At 37.4% G+C, this 19045-nt stretch overlaps 1 protein-coding gene across 1 annotated transcript in view; it reads left to right on the top strand.

Moving 5' to 3' along the window:
* The first annotated feature begins 630 nt into the window (after positions 1-630).
* The window catches only part of LOC144436440 (putative ferric-chelate reductase 1), a 276780-nt gene continuing 258365 nt past the window's right edge, over positions 631-19045 (top strand). Inside the window, exons 1-2 of the mRNA XM_078125238.1 lie at positions 631-675; positions 5883-6084. Of these exons, the coding sequence (XP_077981364.1) occupies positions 631-675; positions 5883-6084 (247 nt within the window). The remainder of the gene's footprint in view (positions 676-5882; positions 6085-19045) is intronic.

Raw genomic sequence — 19045 nt, 5'->3', positions numbered from 1 at the left:
AGATATTTATCAATTTTACATTTACAATATATTTAATAATTTAGCAGCCAACATTTCCAAAGGAGTCATCAAAGACTTTGTGTGAAATTTTGTTGTACCTTTCGTCTGTTCCCTTCTTTTGGTTCAGCTAGTTTCAGCCACGGGATATAGTTAGGAAAACTATACTACTCTAAAGAACTGGAATTTGAATTTGAAATATATAACTTTTTGTTTTGTTTCGTTTCGTTTCGCTGAATACCATAAGCCTTGTTTCGTTTCGTTGAGAGAGAGAGAGAGAGAGAGAGAGAGAGAGAGAGAGAGAGAGAGAGAGAGAGAGAGAGAGAGAGAGAGAGAGAGAGAGAGGTTTTAGAACGAGAATTTTTTTACTTTACTCGGTAAACGACCGCTTCTGAGGTTTAATTTAGTTAAGATCATGAGCAAAATATTTTGGTCCCCTCCTTTCAGACCATCAGAATTTTCATGCCTCTTTGAACCCTCAATTTTTTTAATGCCCCCCCCCCTGCCGCGCCGTAAATTCTTACTCCAGCCTAATCTCACGTGCGTACCTAGTACCTCCTGTTCATGTTTCAAGCGCTTTCAAGCGCTTTCACTTCCTGGTGCGCATGCGCAGTCACGTTGCTATCCTATACCATGACTGTTGTCAGCCATTCCATTGCATTTAGCAGCGAATATAAGGTGAGTGTGATCATCCAAGAGTGTGCTTAGCCCGTTTATCATTTACTGTAGCTACGTCTAAACAAATGATTTATGTGACATGTAGCAAGTTTGAATGTATGTGATATGCTTATGTGTGACAGTGTATTTAGGCAATTGGTAAAAAACTGTCGATGACCTTGGGTTGAAAGTCGTTCATGTCAGCACACTTTTTTACAGTATTAAAATGAATTTATTACTTGTAAACTGTGTTGATAACTTGATTTCATATGGAACGGTTTAGACGACCTATGTTGTAACTGGAACAGTGAATAGTGCATTACAGCGTCTCAAGCTTGAAGTCGATTGGGTGTCCGAAAGCCATGATACTAACTGTGACCATTACAATTTACATGGATCTATTATGATTTGATGACGTAGATGTATACATTGGGTCCATACATTGTTGTGGCCATAATACATTGTTGTGGCCAATGTTGATTCAGCGGTCTCGCCCAAGTTTTCCTACAGGCCCGATCATTATTGTACATACGGTGCATAATAACAACATGGATCTATTATAGAGCCATGGTAACAGTAGCTATAACAGTAAGTATATTTTGGAGATTAAATTGTGAGCACCTTTTCTTAGAGTCGTATGTTTTGGGCGTATAATATGAATAGCCAAATGTTACAAGGCTGGAGTCAGAATTTATGGTGGTGGGGGTGGGGTGAAGAAATTGAGGTTAAAGGGGGGGGAAGGAAATGAAAATTCTAATGGTCTGAAAGTGGCTAAGTGGAAAATATTTTGCACCTGATATGAACCAAACAAAACCTCAGGAGTAAATTTAAAAAAATTCTTGCAGGTTTGCCACAATACCTTCTAAACCTCCTATGTTCAGTGATGGGTTTTGAGACAGCCATGCAGATGTATTGGTGTATGCTCTGTCTGTCTGTCTGTCTCTCTCGATAGGTAAGTTTAAAGTGTATGTAATATAGCCATACAGTTGCATAATAATGTATTGACTTGAGTAAAATTGGGGTATTGAAGACAATTTTCAAGTACTCTATGGCTTTTGATAATGTGTATGGTTTGAAATGTTATGCCATTAAATTGCATCATGTCCTTATTTCTAAATAAAAAAAGTGCTTATCCTCCCCACTAGCTATCATTGGGGATGCTCTTTCTGGCCAGAATCAGGATTGAAAGTGGAAATGTTTTGAAAGCGTGAAGAGACTCAGAAGCTGTGAAAATATTTTTGACCAAAATAATTTCTCCCCAGCCCCCCCCTCTCACCCCGCTGTATATTCTGACCCCAGCCTAAAATCCCAAAATTCATTCACATTGTTTGTTTCCCCCCCCCCCCCCCTCCCCATGGCATCACCAGTGTGGACGTTAATTTATGATTAGTGCACAGCTGTACATTATAGGGTAACTAGCCATACAAAATTGTTACTGAGGCACTGTATTGTTCTGGGGCTGCAGTGGTACAAAATGTACCAAATGGCAGGACTGGTAGTGTGCAAAGTGTTGCCAACCCCCCAGGCCCCATCCCATTTTGACGAAAACCAAGACCAAATTTTAGACCAAAATACATCTCCCTTAGGACGTAACATTTGGGGTAATTATTAATAATAGCACAGTTCTGATTTGGTAAACAAAATTTTAGACCTAGCAAAATCTAGAATGGGCCTTCATATAACTGAGGGGGGGGGGGGGGTTGTCAAATTCACAAAAGTCAATAGATTGTTCTTATACTTTGCACACTGATATCTGAATATGTAAAAATTACAGAGAAAATAATATGTCACCACCTTTGTTTTCAGGATAATGACCATTTATTGTATGTACATATATATTTTGGGGTCAAAATAAGTAGATTTACAACAATTAACTACAACATGATTTTTGACAGTTAAAGATTATCCCTAGAACACCAAAACAAACGTTAATTATTAGTAGAATGATATTCAGTTCTTTGTTCTTTTTCTTCTCTATTGTTATGTAAAATGTTTTGTGCGATGGGCCGAGGCCTTAGCATTTGAAATAAACTACTACTACAAAACAAACGTATATATGTAAGTGCAATGTATAGTAGGTCCAGACATATTTTTTAAAATTTATATTCCTTATTTCATAAAGTATTATGGTATTTTATCTCCAGCTGCTTTACTATTTTTTAAGAAAACATTATGAATTGTAAAAAAAGGATAAAAGTCTGTGAAAGATTTTTTTTTATATGCTGTAAGTGTACATTGTATTATTTATCAATGACAAAAAAATATGGGAGTCACAACGTCAGTTTAAATTCTAGGATTGAAATTACCATTTTGACAGAAACATTGTATGAAATTTTGTTGAACTTTGACAAAAATTAAAATGAGCTTGTTTATCTTTGCACATATGTATAATGTACCAATGCCCATTCATAATTTTACAACAAAAATCATTGTGTATGCTAACTTGAAAATGCCAGTAAAAAACATGACCCCCCCACCCCATCCAAATTTCAACATTTTGGAACAAAAATCACATGAAATTGTACAGTATTGGAACACACCGGCACCAAGGTATATTTCTGTCAGTTCATATGTATGATAAATCAACTGAACTATTCATGTGTAGAGTTTATTTCTTTCTCCAAATGCCAAAGTGCTCATAATATTCACAATTGTGACCCCCAACCCATCAATATTTCAATATTTTGGCTAAAAATCACATGAAATTATACAATATTGGAACACATGGGCACCAAGGGATATTTCTATCAGTACATATGTATGATAAATCAACTGAACTATTCATGAAAAACATCTAACACCTCACTTCACTTCCAAACACTTCTGGGTTTGTTTCGCTTTTGAATGTTGACAAGAGTGCCCGTTTCAGTCTGCACCAAAAGTTGCGTTGTTGACGTAATTCAAATTTGACACCTTCTACCTTAATCAATGATCAATCAATTGACCAATCATTTGATATTACATTACACACACTACCAGAGAGTGTGGCTTGGTGCAAATAATACACTACACACACTACCAGAGAGTGTGGCTTGGTACAAATTATACACTATACACACCAGAAAACATAAAAAAGCTGTTCAATGGGCAACCCAGCCCATCACATTGAGTAGGTAGGTTGATTTTTTACAAGGATTGAAAAACGAGCTGATGGCAAGACATTTCAGATTGGGTTTACATAGAACTTATTTTGATTTCATCTCTTGCAATTTGTCAAAGGTTTCCATCAGTTGTACAGTTAGGAAATTTACACAGTTTATGGTTAACAAATTGTGTAGTTTCTCTGACCCTCTCCTCTCAAAAAAGACCCACAAAATGAAACTCCAGAATTATTTTAGCCACCCCTTCTGTCGCGTATACTACAGTGGAGATATAAAATTATACGGTACAATGATGTATTAAAATAACAGTGATAACCAACTACAATAAGTCCCCCAAACAAGAGTGCTTTACACAAAGGATGTAGATTTCACATGCTGGAGATGTCTCCAACCAGCTTCCATCTTGTTTTGAGAGAAGAAACGATTCTGCTATTGATTTGAAGGAGACACCTCCAAAGATGGAAACTTTTTTGAAAAAAAGGACAATGTAGAAGGCCATTTAGAGGAATACATTTATCAATCCATAGACATAATTTAAAGTCTGACAATGCTTGAATATGGTATTAAAATACCAGAATTGAGAAAATTGTACTCTGCAGTACATAACAATTATTATATGGCTATGAAGTGTAGTTTATTGTGGTAAAGCCGAAAGATATTTTGCAGATGTGCACTTGGTAAATGACTTCTGAAGTTTAATTTGGTTCCAAAAATCACGAATAAAGGGCAAAACATTTCAAGACTTTCAGAATGTTGATGGCCCAAAGACTGCTCAACCCCTTTCCCATGGTCGTAAATATTTGCTCCTTCCTTTTAGTGTACGTTGGATATGCAACAGCTTTAGTTGGTTCAGTAGTGCTAAAACAGAGCTTATGCACATAATGTAGAGAAGTTAAGTAACAGTAAATTTCACACAGAGATTTAAAAGATCTTGCAACTTACATATACATCTGTATTTTCACATGTTAACAACTTTGCATTGACTACACTCAGTACATTTTGAAATGTTCCAATTGGTTCATTTTAGTCCATTGACCAATCAGCATGCCTCCCTTGAAGTATAAACCCACGAAAAGTAGCACCATTACTTCCTTGTATTGACACTGTATAATTAAAAATAGGGTAAAAAAAATAACGCTAATAAAGTAATGATTTTTGTGACTAATTGAAAGATTAATGACAGTCCTGAATTTCAGTCCAGTAGCAGTCCTGAATTTCAGACAGGCACGCTGTCCTGAATTTCAGACATCTCAATTCACTCTTGTATGTGTCGTCAGAGGCACAGTATAAGATTATGTAATTGGAATTGACTCAAATGCATATGTGGTCACTTGTATCATTCAGAAAATATAAAGAAATCACCTTAATTTTGAAACAAAGTGTGCATTTTACTAAGATGTGAAGCCCACATGAGGATATATTGCCCATCACCAAAGAAAAGAAAAGATTGAAACACCCAAAATATATGTAGGTCGTTGAACAGCTTTTTAATTTTTTCTGGCCTAATCACATATTTCTGTTTTTAAGATTATATGTTACTATTATTAGGAATGAAAAGTATGTGTGTGTGTTTGTGTTTGTGTTTGTGTGCCTGTCTGTCTGACTGTCTGTCTCGTTTGGTATTGATTCTAAACTAATTGTGAGTGTGTCATACAGTGTACTTTCAAAAGTTGCCGTAGAAACAGGACCATGCCCTTAACAACAGTCAAATGATAAGGATTATTGCAAATACAACAACAGGGATAGGCATTCAACTGAATAAACATTAAAAAGAAATATGCAAAAGTCATTAGCAACAAGCCCACGCCCATAGCAACAGGTAAATGATGACATTATGCCTATATTAAACCCATGAAATGAAGGCAAATGAGTAAACATTCCAGAAATGTAAGCAGATACATGTAATTATGCCTAGCTACAAGACCATGCTGATAGCAACAGTTTAAATGATGGCAAATACTTGCAGATATAACACCATGATGTTTAGGCGGGAATAAATCTTCAAAAAATGTATAGAAATATGCCTAGCTACAAGACCACATAATTATAATAGAAAAAGTTTACTATGAACAGTTGTGCTACATGTACATTGTATAATGCCATTGGTGCTTATATTCTCTTTATTAGGTAACCATGGCAATCATGTTTCCAGCAGTTCTGCTACTGTTAGTGTGTTCAGTGCCAATTACATTGGGATATCCTAGTGGTCCTCCACAATCATCCTGTACGTCTATGTTTCCAGGACATGGAGTTGCTGCACAGACTTCAACATCACCGTACACAGTAACTGTTAGTCAGACTAACTATGCTACAGGGGATACCATTAATGGTGAGATAACAAGTTTATTATAATTTTTTCTGTTCTTGTATATTGTAAGTTAACACTGGGTTTTAGCACAACTGAACTGATATGGTTCAGTAGTGCTATAGGCATGACAAAGTGTCTGTCTGTCTGTCTGTTTGTCTGTTTGTAAGTCTGTGTGGATGTATGTAAACAACTTAAAGTCAAAAACTGCTGGACCGATTACTATGATATTTGGTGGGTGCATTACCTTGGGTGTGTAGTTGGGAAATTGTTCAAATCAAAATGATCACATCATGGGTGTGATTTGGGTAAAAAAATGTAATTTCTGGTAAAAACACTTTATCTCAAAAACTACTGGGCAGATTGGTCTGAAATTTTGTGGGATCATTCTTAAGGGTGTTAAGATTATAAAAAATAAGAATTGTTCACAACATGATGATTCCATAAGTGATATGCAAATTAGGGCTAAAAAATGTGTCATTTTGGTCAAAAATCTTCAATTCCAAAACTACTGAGCAGATTGGTAATGTGATGCATCTGGGGGTGTATAGTATGAAGAAATATTAAGCATATAATGATCTCATCAGTGATATGTAAATTAGGTGCAAAAATGTGAAATTTGGTAAAAAAACAGTCCAGCTCACATAAAATGTCACCTGGGTGCGCGCATCATAAAAGGATTTTGCTTGCACAATTGGGGTGCTACATGTAACAATGTCTTGATGCGCTGTTGTTGTTGCACCATCAAAGCATCTACATTGAACAATGCTTGCATTTCTGACACAAAATAAATAGCATTTTATGTATACATGTACATGCATTGTGACCTAGTAATTAGTCCCCGCCGGACGAAGTCCGGGACGGGGACTTATGGATTGGGTTCCGTCTGTCCGTGCATGCGTCCGTCCGTCCGCAGCCGTTTCTTGGAGATGCCTGGACCGATTTTTAGCTCCGCTGTCAGCAAAAGCCGAAAGCGTAGCTTTAGGTATAGGTTGTATAGAGTATAGAGAGTAGAGTGAATCATAGGTGTCCATCAAACTTTTATATTTTCATCATCTGCTCTGAAAGTGACAGTCAGAATTCTTCGATATTTGGTGTGTATGTTCCCTAGGGGGAGGCTATTCAGATTTGTTCATGCCAAGTTGATCTGTGCCATTTTCAATTTTTTATGATTTTTTTTCATAAAATGTCATTTTCATCAACTCCTTGAAAACCTCTTGTTACATTGCTTTGATATCTGGCGTGTTGATGCGCAGGGGGTAGCTTACTCAGATTTGTTAATTTCAAGTCAGCACATCCTCATTTTTATTTTTTATGATTTTTTTTTGTAATATGAAAAAAAATATGAATATGTTAATGAGCATTATGACCGACGCCATATTGGAAATCAGTCGACGAGACTTTAAGTAAACTGCCACTTTTCAAAAGACACTATTGACGTCAAACAAGCAATGTAATATGTGCTATAGTCATAATTCTACGCATTGGGCGCCCAAATGACAAGCGTTTGTTCGAAACAGGGTTGTAAACTTCAAATCCAATTCTGCACCCCTTCTACATAATCAGCCAGTCCGCAACATCGCCATTTGCATACTCTATCCTGATTCGACCAGAAGCTGAAGGTGACCTCATTTGACCGAGCGATTTTCCACAGCAAGTATCTTGAGTATCAACACAGGACGTTCTTGGTACTCACTAAAATCACACTTCAGACCCACTATAAAAGTGTGATGTTTTCAGATAACACGTAACTTGTGATTAATTCTATATTGTCGTGCAATTTGGAATGACAGTGAACCAGAATTAAGACAACTTGCGTAAGGAAGGCATGCCAGGCATGCGGTTGAAGTTATGGCCGACAGTTCACATGTAAAGTTAAACGACATGAACGTGTCTTGCCTTTCCAAAATGCAAATATTTGGCAAGTAAAAATAATTAAAATAATTACAACTTTAATTTGGCTTCAGACTTTGCATTATGTTTTGCGTATCTTTCCCCGTTTTACATGTAAATCCGAAAAGGTTCTCTCTCATCATGTCATCAGTGATCATACCGCGCGGGGCTGCTTTGAGTACGAGCGAAGTGAGGCATGTTGAGGTATTTTGTTGAGAATTATAAATATTGCGAACTGTCAAGTACAAGGTTTAAATACAATGGAATGATGAAAAAAATGGCAGAGTCTGCTGACAGGCGCCGGTCACAAGAAACACTGTAAATTAAAATATCAGACGATGTATGTATTAATCGCCATCTTTCTTAGTTTCCGTACAGCGACAATCCACCCGTATGCACGAGGGACTAACCCGGAAGCAAGTCGTTGTCAGCCATACGTTACAGTGGTAACATCGTCCGAGAAATCGCTGCGTTCAGAGTGTCATTATTCACAGAATTGTTTTTTTCAGTGAAAACCCGTCTTGAATTGTATAACTCTAACAAATGAAGACATGTCAAGTTATATTTTGAAAGTTGTATCGCTAGTTTGAGACGATTTTCTCACGTACTATAGTACTATCGAGGCTTACTTGGACTAGTAGGACCTTACTCCAGTTCATCGGGAAGTTTAGCCAGTCCGATAATTCTTTCTGGTTTAGTTTACAACACTTTTGATCACGCAGATTTTGTTGTTGTGATGAAAAGAAATAAAAAAAAAAGATCACTTGAACCATTTCGTTGTGTTTTCTTTGTGAAAGGTAACCGAACATGAACGAGTGTTACCACTGTAACGTATGGCTGAGAATGACTCTCTTCCGGGTACTTGAGATTGTCGCCGTACGGAAACTAAGATGGCGATTAATACATTTCTTCCCTATATATATCTACCACAACTAGTACAAGTTGAATGTTGTTGACTTTGTAAATTTGTTAGAAAATTCAAATTCAAATTGCCTCAAAATTATTTTAGATCCCTAGTTTATTTCATTCATCATTAAAATTTTCCAGGGTTAAAGCTGTAAGACACTGGAATTATTTATAGCCAACCTCAAAATCCGTGTCATAAAAGCATGTGTTGTGTAGTTTTCGAAAAGCACACCCGGTGGGAAAGTCGCCTAACAGGCGATCTCGCGCCATTGCTGTACTACGTGGCACTTTATTCTCTTGAAAACGGGAATAGCGAAGGATGAGCCAATCAAGTGAGACCTTTCAAATGTAGCTAATATTATAGCCAATAAAATTAGTTGTACGATGATTTGTGTATAATAAGGGTAAGGCTGGCCTCAACACTGTACTGGCCACGTTCAACGGAAGTAAGTGAAGCTCAATCATAACAATGGTGGCTGTCAAAATCGAAGACGCGATTTGACCGTGTTGTTATTTCAGTGAGTTTATTCAGCAAGAAAACAACGTGTTCTATGTTTTTGTACTTCCTTCATGATGTGATGATCGTTTTTTTATCGGTACAACTTACAGCCTACAATGAAACTGCTAACTTAGTTAGTAACACTGACACGGTACGATTCCGTGTTCCGTGTTCCGTGTTCATGTTTTGGGGCACATTTCTAAATACGCGAAACCAGTTATTGAATGTGTAGTGGATATTGATATTCAGTTTGAAAAATTAAAATCCTGAACTTTATTTTGCGAACGGTTTTGTCATTTCTTAGTAATTATAGGGCCGACTGTATCACGTTTAACGTTTATGTCAACCCGGAAGTACATAGACACGAAAATAGACGAAGTGACTTGTACATGTAATTAGTAACAAAATTTTGCTGTAACTGCTGGTAACCTTCAAATTTATTTATTTTTATGTTGTAAATATATTCTAATATGCACTAAGGAGAACACTATAAAGACTTGTAAATATATTCTAATATGCACTAAGGAGAACACTATAAAGACTTGCTCTATGGGAAGGTAATTTTTTGTCTTTTAAAAATGCAATAGTTAGATCAATGTGTACCAGAAATGTTATGAGCTAGAAATAAGACCACATAACATCTTATTACTCCCCCCCCCCCCCAATTAAGACAAACTACTCACAGAAAGCAACGAAAAAGAGAAGAAGCTCCAAAACATAAAAAAGAGAATAAAATTACAGTAATGAGTTGATGATGCACAAACAACTACAAAGAAATAGACAGTTCAATTACAACACACGGTTTGAAATAAATATGGGGTTTGGAAAAGTGAATTAGAAGTAGAGCAAAAACTAAGAGAGATGAAGAGCCTAAGTGAACAAGCGAAAGCACTTATAGATAGGACCACCACATTTTTTGCAGGACTACTACGTTATCAATTTTCCTAGTCCTGTGGGATAGTGACTTTTTTACTCTAGTGTCGAACCCTGAATTGGCTGAGAATGACTCTCTTTCGGGTACTTGGGATTGTCGCCGTACGGAAACTAAGATGGCGATTAATACATTTCTTCCCTATATATATCTACTACAACTAGTACAAGTTGAATGTTGTTGACTTGGTAAATTTGTTAGAAAATTGAAATTCAAATTGCCTCAAAATTATTTTAGATCCCTAGTTTATTTCATTCATCATTAAAATTTTCCAGGGTTAAAGCTGTAAGACACTGGAATTATTTATAGCCAACCTCAAAATCCTCTTTTTTTTCTTTTTTTTGTGTGCATTTCCCAGTCATTTTTTTCTGAGATTTTGTGCAATTTTTCATAACTGTAGATTTTTGTTATAAAATGGTGACTATGGTATAAAAGTACAATACATTACCAACTTCTGTGTAAAATGTGTTTTATAGTGAGACATCATATGAAACCACTAACCACTTTATTGCATCGCTAAAACAAAACTGCATAGTAAAGAGCTGAAGAACTGAACCACTTCTACATGTCACCAAAATAAAAAATAAAATAAAACAAAAAAACAGCGGAGCTATTCTGACCGATAGGTCGCTTGTTTTCTTTTTCTTGTGTGCATTTCCCAGTCATTTTTTTCTGAGATTTTGTGCAATTTTTCATAACAGTAGATTTTTGTTATAAAATGGTGACTATGGTATAAAATTACAATACATTACCAACTTCTGTGTAAAATGTGTTTCATAGTGAGACATCATATGAAACCAGTAACCACTTTATTAGTATTACATCACTAAAACAAAACTGCATAGTGAAGAGCTGAAGAACTGAACCACTTCTACATGTCACCAAAATAGAAAATTAAATTAAAAAAAACCCAGCGGAGCTATTCTGACCGATAGGTCGCTTGTTTTCAAACTTGGTACAGGGGCAACATACAATGGCATACATATGCACGTCAATTTGTTTCATGATACGATCCAATATGGCTGCCTAGAAACCATTTTTTTTCTTCAAATTTTCCCTGTCTAAAGCCATAACTCAGACATGCTTGAACAGATCTCATTCAAAGTTGGTATTAGGACAGTGTTCTATGACACACATGTGCATATCCATTTTCATCATGATACGATCCAATATGGCTGCCTGGCAGCCATTTTGTTTGTGAATTTTCCATGTCCAAAGCCATAACTCAGACATGCTGAAACAGATCTCATTCAAAGTTGGTATTAGGACAGTGTTCTATGACATACATGTGCATATCCATTATCATCATGATACGATCCAATATGGCTGCCTGGCAGCGATTTTGTTTGCGATTTTTCCATGTCCAAAGCCATAACTCAGACATGCTTGAACAGATCTCATTCAAAGTTGGTATTAGGACAGTGTTCTATGACATACATGTGCATATTCATTGTTGTTGTGATACGATCCAATATGGCTTCATTTTGTTTGCGATTTTTCTATGTCCAAAGCCATAACTCAGACATGCTTGAACAGATCTCATTCAAAGTTGGTATTAGGACAGTGTTCTATGACATACATTTGCATATTCATTGTTGTTGTGATATGATCCAATATGGCCGCCTGGCAGCCATTTTGTTTGCTGTTTTTCTATGTCCAAAGCCATAACTCAGACATGCTTGAACAGATCTCATTCAAAGTTGGTATTAGGACAGTGTTCTATGACACACATGTGCATATTCATTTTCGTCGTGATGTGATTCCCCATACCCGACCCATCCTTTATTGTTGTAGGCATATTCCATGTCCAACAAGCAGACACAACATATCTAAGTCTGTTTGATTTAGGTTTACAAGTGTTGTTGTGTGATCAGAGTAGTGATAATTCCTTAAAACCCAATCATAGCGGGGACTATGTCATTCTCAATGACTTGTAATCATGTACTCTGCTATCTAGATGCCAATAGATGCAATGTTTATAATGAGATGGTGATGCATTGTAAACTTGATGCACAGTTAATAGGTTGCTCTGTGGACACCACAAATATGCAAATTGAATGCTGTTTACATACACTGATTCCCAAGAGCATTGTTCATGAACTTTGCCTGCATGGTGTTTTAAAGATGCAAGCATAGTTCATGCACAATGTCCCATTATGCGAGATCTGCAGTGTTGCAGCCAGAGGGGGTTTTGGGGTCTTTTGACATACATTTTTTGGACCTGACCCACAATTTCGGAAGTGACAGGTCACAGATGACCCACACTAAAATTGTATGCAAACATGTTTAGCAACATGACCACACCTATAGCAACAGCTAAATGATCGTGTATATTGCATAGATAACAACAGGGTTGGATAGGCAACTGCATAATCATTCAGCAAATATCTAGCATGGATAAGCATGTGGGTAAATATTTTTGAAAACGGTACAGTTGTGCTACAACACTATTGGCGCTCTTTTTTATAATATCCAAGAAAAATTTATGATGACCCAGAAAAATGAAAGTCTTGGGACACTATCCCACTCTTTCAAAAGGCTGGCTGCAACACTGGATCTGTACTGTATATCTCAACAAGTACTTAGTCTTGGCCTTAGCAACAACCAAATGGCAGTATAGTATATTTTGGTTAAATAACATCATCTGGTAGGCAAGTGAGTAAACATTCAAAAATTGTATGCAAATAGTACCATAGCAACAGCCAAACAGTGGTGTATTTCACAAAGATAACAACATGGTTTCTTAGATGTGAACAAACATTCAAAAAGTGTATGCAGATATGCCTAGCAACAAGACCACATCCTTGGCAAGAGCCAAATGATAACATATTATGCAAAGATAACAACAGGGATTAATACTTAACTAATAGACAAATGAATAAACATTCAAAAAATGTATGCAAATATACCTAGCAAGAAGACCATGCCCATAGCAACAGCCAAATGATCACGTATTTTGCAAAGATAACACCAGGAATTCATAGACATTTGAACTAACATTCAAAAAATGTATGCAGATATATCTAGGAACATGACCATGGTCATAGTAACAGCCAAATGATTGTGTATATTGCAAAGATAACAACAGGGCTAGATAGGCAACTGGATAACCATTCAGCAAATGAACACCTATACCTAGCATGGATCAGCATGTAGGTAAACATTATTAAATACTGTACAGGTTTACTACAATGCTATTGGTGCTATTACTTGATATATGCAAATTTGACCGAATTGCAGCCATTTATGTAGGTAAAAATCAATATTTACTGCATACAGTAAAACGTTGATTATCCGAGCACAATCTTACACTCCAGGAGGTAGTTCAGCTGTTTTCATTTTTGGAAGTACATAGACCCTACAGAGTGTAGAGTCTGTGGTAGTACAAGTAATGATTTACAACAACAAAGATGAGGAAATGCTAACCTCTACCTGAACATGTTACAGATGTATTATAGTGCATCATTGTTTTAGTGGTCTGAGGTAAAACACAGGCCGGGATATGCAAATAGATTAACGTTGCGCCAAATCATATGGTCAAAACTGTAACTACGAGCAAACTTGCGGCTAATGTGACATTTTAAATTGTAAAATGAACTACTGGTCAAAACATACAATCATTACATGAGATGAGAACGTCGTTTTATCAATGGTTGACAATGACAACTAGGTGCCGAAAAGAAATCGACTTCCTATCAGTATCACTGTCAAACTGACAAACATTATTGCAAACACCAGGTCACTCTGACGTGAATCTTTTACAGGTATAAGTTTGTTTATGACAGTACTGACGAAGCCAGTTTTCATTATCTGATTATCCACCATCACTGATATGATGTTCTGATCACAGGCGTTTCTTTATCATGACTCTTGCAATGGTTGGAATAGATCCCGGAACTGAGTGATGTTGGTATTACTAACAGTGCTCTTTTGTAATTTGAATATAATCAAGAAGTGAAAAAGACTAGCAACTCGCTTAGGCCAAAAAAAAATAAAAATCTGGTTCTGGTCAGGGTAAACTTTCTAAAGTGGTGCGACGACGCGCGTTTTTTTTTTTTTCCCTAATTTTTTTTTTTTTTTTGCAAATTAGTAAATACACATTTTTGACACTTTACATGCTCTCGGAAGATGTCATACAACTCTGGAAGTTGACACTGTTGTATGGCAAGTTTTGTACGATGCGGATCAATCATCCATCAGGGCATCACTAGTCACATTTACAAATTTATCTTATCGCCCAGTGATTTGCAGTTATAATCCCGATTTGCAGTTATAATCCCATCCAAGATAATGAGTCTTGCCTTGCAACCACTGTATAATGTCATTGTGCAACTTGCAACGTTAAATAACGAGAAATAGGTCTGTCCAACGGACGTAGAGGAGGCAGTGTTTTCTTTCGAGCACCGTCCATCATCAGTCTGATACGCAGTCTGTATACGGTACGATGTTCGACACGTCTTTCCAACTCATCGCAGATGGAAAGACGTGTCGAACATCGTAGCGCATACATCCAGAGCTAACTGCTTACGCTACAGGAAAATCTTTGTATTCAGAAGGCAGAACGAAACGATCACCAGAACTAAGAACACCTCGAAAGTCAGCTGAATTGATATCAACATTTCGATTGCTCACGACGTACTCAAACTTCTGACATTTTCGAAACATGTGAGCGGTTTACCACCTAGCACAGTGAACACACTATTTCCCGTGATTCCCATCAACCACGCTCATCGTACATATTACGTACACATATCGTACGGGGGATTATGGGTATGCAACAGTACTAGAAGAAAAGGGTACCCGTTACCAAATAGAAGTGCGCCATCACACGAGTTAAATTTTTTCCGCTAGCCTTGCATACAGTGTTGATCGACGGGGAATTGTAAATAAGGAACGGGAAAGCAAAAATTATCGGAAAAAAAAGGATCGACGCGGGGGTATTCAGGGCACGCGCGCGCTGACCAGAACCAGACATATTTTTTTTTTGGCCTTACCTTGACTCTGACTGTCGGCTTCATTTTTTCTTTTTCTGGAGGTCATTGTATTATTGTAGGAGCTCATCGTGTCTGCTTTAAGATCAACTTGGTGTTAGTCAGAATTTGCTCGAGTGCTGTCTTGTTAGTCCCCGGGACGGGGACTTATGGATTGGGTTCCGTCTGTCCGTGCGTCCATCCGTCCGTCCGCAGCCGTTTCTTGGAGGTGCCTGGACCGATTTTTTTCAAACTTGGTACAGGGGCAACATACAATGGCATACATATGCACATCAATTTGTTTCATGATACGATCCAATATGGCCGCCTAGCAGCCATTTTGTTTGCAAATTTTCCCTGTCTAAAGCCATAACTGAGACATGCTTGAACAGATCTCATTCAAAGTTGGTATTTGGACAGTGTTCTATGACATAAATGTACATAGCCATTTTCATCATGATACGATCCAATATGGCTGCCTGGCAGCCATTTTGTTTTCGAATTTTCCATGTCCAAAGCCATAACTCAGACATGCTTGAACAGATCTCATTCAAAGTTGGTATTAGGACAGTGTTCTATGACATACATGTGCATATTCATTGTTGTTGTGATACGATCCAATATGGCCACCTAGCAGCCATTTTGTTTGTGAATTTTCCATGTCCAAAGCCATAATTCAGACATGCTTGAACAGATCTCATTCAAAGTTGGTATTAGGGCACTGTTCTATGACATACATGTGCATATCCATTTTCATCATGATACGATCCAATATGGCTGCCAGGCAGCTATTTTGTTTGCGAATTTTCCATGTCCAAAGCCATAATTGAGACATGCTTGAACGGATCTCATTCAAAGTTGGTATTAGGACAGTGTTCTATAACATACATGTACATATCCATTTTCGTCGTGATACAATCCCCCATACCTGACCCATCCTTTATTGTTGTAGGCATGTTCCATGTCCAACAAGCACACACAACATATCTAAGTCTGTTTGATTTAGGTTCACAAGTGTTGTTCCGTGATCAGAGTAGTGATAATTCCTTCAAACCTAATCATAGTGGGGACTATGTCATTCTCAATGGCTTGTTTACATGTATCTCTGCTCCCCTGATATGGCACTAAGGTTATTGATGTTCAACAGAAATCTATTCACTGGATTCACTGGCGTTGAAGTTGGGTTGATTACCCTGGACGTCGACATGACTGGTCCAGGGTGTACGCACAGTCTGAGCCACAATGCGAAAACAACTGTTTATATACCATTCTACCTGTTGCTTATTGGGTAATACTAAGATAAACTGTCTCATTCGTTCAATATATTAATATTATGATTATTGGAGGTGCTAAAACGGATAACCGAACTGGGGAAACTAGTGTTTCTAAACTTAAAGGTTACAGACTTGATTTAAAATAACAATTTTCAATCTTATGATAGTATGTCAGAAGTTTATAGGACTAAAGTTCTTCATAATCATATTATCGTGAACGAGGCTGCTTACGTAACCATTGACTAAATTAGCTTAATCCAAATGTCGTGCGTTCGCTCAGCCGGTACCAACGCTAATGACCTCGAACTTATGAAATCAGCTTTGGTTACCCGACCCCACCTAGATTTTCACGCCCACCCTAACCTTTTTAGCTCCGCTGTCAGCGAAAACTGAAAGCGTAGCTTTAGGTATAGGTGGGTATTGAGGTATAGAGAGTAGAGTGAATCATAGGTGTCCGTCAAACTTTTATATTTTCACTATCTACTCCGAAAGTGACAGTCGGAATTCTTCGATATTTGGTGTGCATGTTCCTTGGGGGGAGGCTATTCAGATTTGTTCATGCCAAGTTGATCTGTGCCATTTTCAATTTTTTATGATTTTTTTTCCAAAAATGACATTTTCATCAACTCCTCATAAACTTCAAGTCAGATTGCTTTGATATCTGGTGTGTTGATGCACAGGGGGTAGCTTACTTAGATTTGTTAATTTCAAGTCAGCACGTCTTCTCTTCTATTTTTTATGATTTTTTTTTTGAAATTTGAAAAAAAAATGAATATGTTAATGAGCATAATGACCGACGCCATATTGGAAATCAGTCCGCGAGACTTTAGGTAAAGTGCAACTTTTCAAAAGACACTATTGACGTCAAACAAGCAATGTAATATGTGCTATAGTCTTAATTCTACGCATTGTGCGCCCAAATGACAAATATTTGTTCGAAAAAGGTTTGTAAACTTCAAATCCAATTCACACACCACCCCTCCTACAGAATGGTTCATTCCAGTATATGCACCTCATAGCTCATGATCATTGTGAGAAGTCTTCCATGCCTGAACTTAAGTGTTTTTGACAGAGTCAGTCGTCAATAAAAACGATAATACTCTTTCTAAAATTACCACATTTTGAAAGGGAAAGTACTTTGTGGTTCATTTATGGAGTTTTGTTTTTGTACGATCAATATTGGTGGCAAAATTACAGCGTCAAAATTGCTGATGTGGTAATGGACGACAATCCCAAGTACCCGGATGCACGAGGGACTAACCCAGAAGCAAGTCGTTGTCAGCCATACGTTACAGTGCAGTGGTAACATCGTCCGAGAAATCGCTGCGTTCAGTGTCATTATTCACAGAATTGTTGTTTTCGAGTGAAACCCCGTCTTGAATTGTATAACTCTAACAAATGAAGACATGTCAAGTTATATTTTGAAAGTTGTATCGCTAGTTTGAGACGATTTTCTCACGTACTATCGGGGCTTACTTGGACTTGGACCTTACTCCAGTTCATCGGGAAGTTTAGCCAGCCCGATAATTCTTTCTGGTTTAGTTTACAACACTTTTGATCGCGCAGATTTTGTTGTTGTGATGAAAAGAAATTAAAAAAAAGATCACTTCAACCATTTCGTTGTGTTTTCTTTATGAAAGGTAATCGAACATGAACGAGTGTTACCACTGTAACCAGGAGGGGTCTATGCTGTAACGTATGGCAAGGGTTCGACATACACGCTGGTCCGCTATCCCGCGAGTCTAGTAACTTTCTGTAAAGACCATGTACCAGTAAAGGTTACTAAAATGCCCATTGCAGGTAGTCCGACGGGATAGTGACTTTTCGATAGGTATATCAGGGAGCTCAGAATTCAGACCACCGGCTATATGATGAATTCACGGTCATAGTAAAATTCATTTGATTTTTAATTTGCTATTTTGACCAACTCCGGTTGTCTATTCGCGATAAAATTACGATTAGTTTGGAAACGGGGTAGATTTTCTATGATTCCGTGTCATAAAAGCATGTGTTGTGTAGTTTTCGAAAAGCACACCCGGTGGGAAAGTCGCCCAACAGACGATCTCGCGCCATTGCTGTACTACGTGGCACTTTATTCTGGCTGTCTCTTGAAAACGGGAATAGCGAACGATGAGCCAATCAAGTGAGACCTTTCAAATGTAGCTAATATTATAGCCAATAAAATTAGTTGTACGATGATATGTGTATAATAAGTCCTCTACACTGTAACAAGTAAATAGTAAAGTTGAAATCTTTGTCGCATGAATTCGTATTTATGTACGGATGCGTAGTCTTTCTGAACAGTAATTCTTAGATCAGTTAGTATTTAAACTACGTTTCTGAGTTAATTATTCGGTAGGTTATTGACGAGCTCCCTTTGTAAAAAACGCTGTACAAATTGGATGTCGGCGTTCACCCGGCCACATTCAACGGAACTAGTGAAGCTCAATCATAACAATGGTGGCTGTCAAAATCGAAGACGCAATTTGACCGTGTTGTTATTTCAGTGAGT

Source organism: Glandiceps talaboti, chromosome 6, assembly GCF_964340395.1.
Source record: "Glandiceps talaboti chromosome 6, keGlaTala1.1, whole genome shotgun sequence".
Classification (NCBI taxonomy): Eukaryota; Metazoa; Hemichordata; class Enteropneusta; family Spengelidae; genus Glandiceps; species Glandiceps talaboti.
The sequence above is the reverse complement of the archived record's forward strand: the minus strand, read 5'-3'. Positions and strand labels throughout refer to the sequence as shown.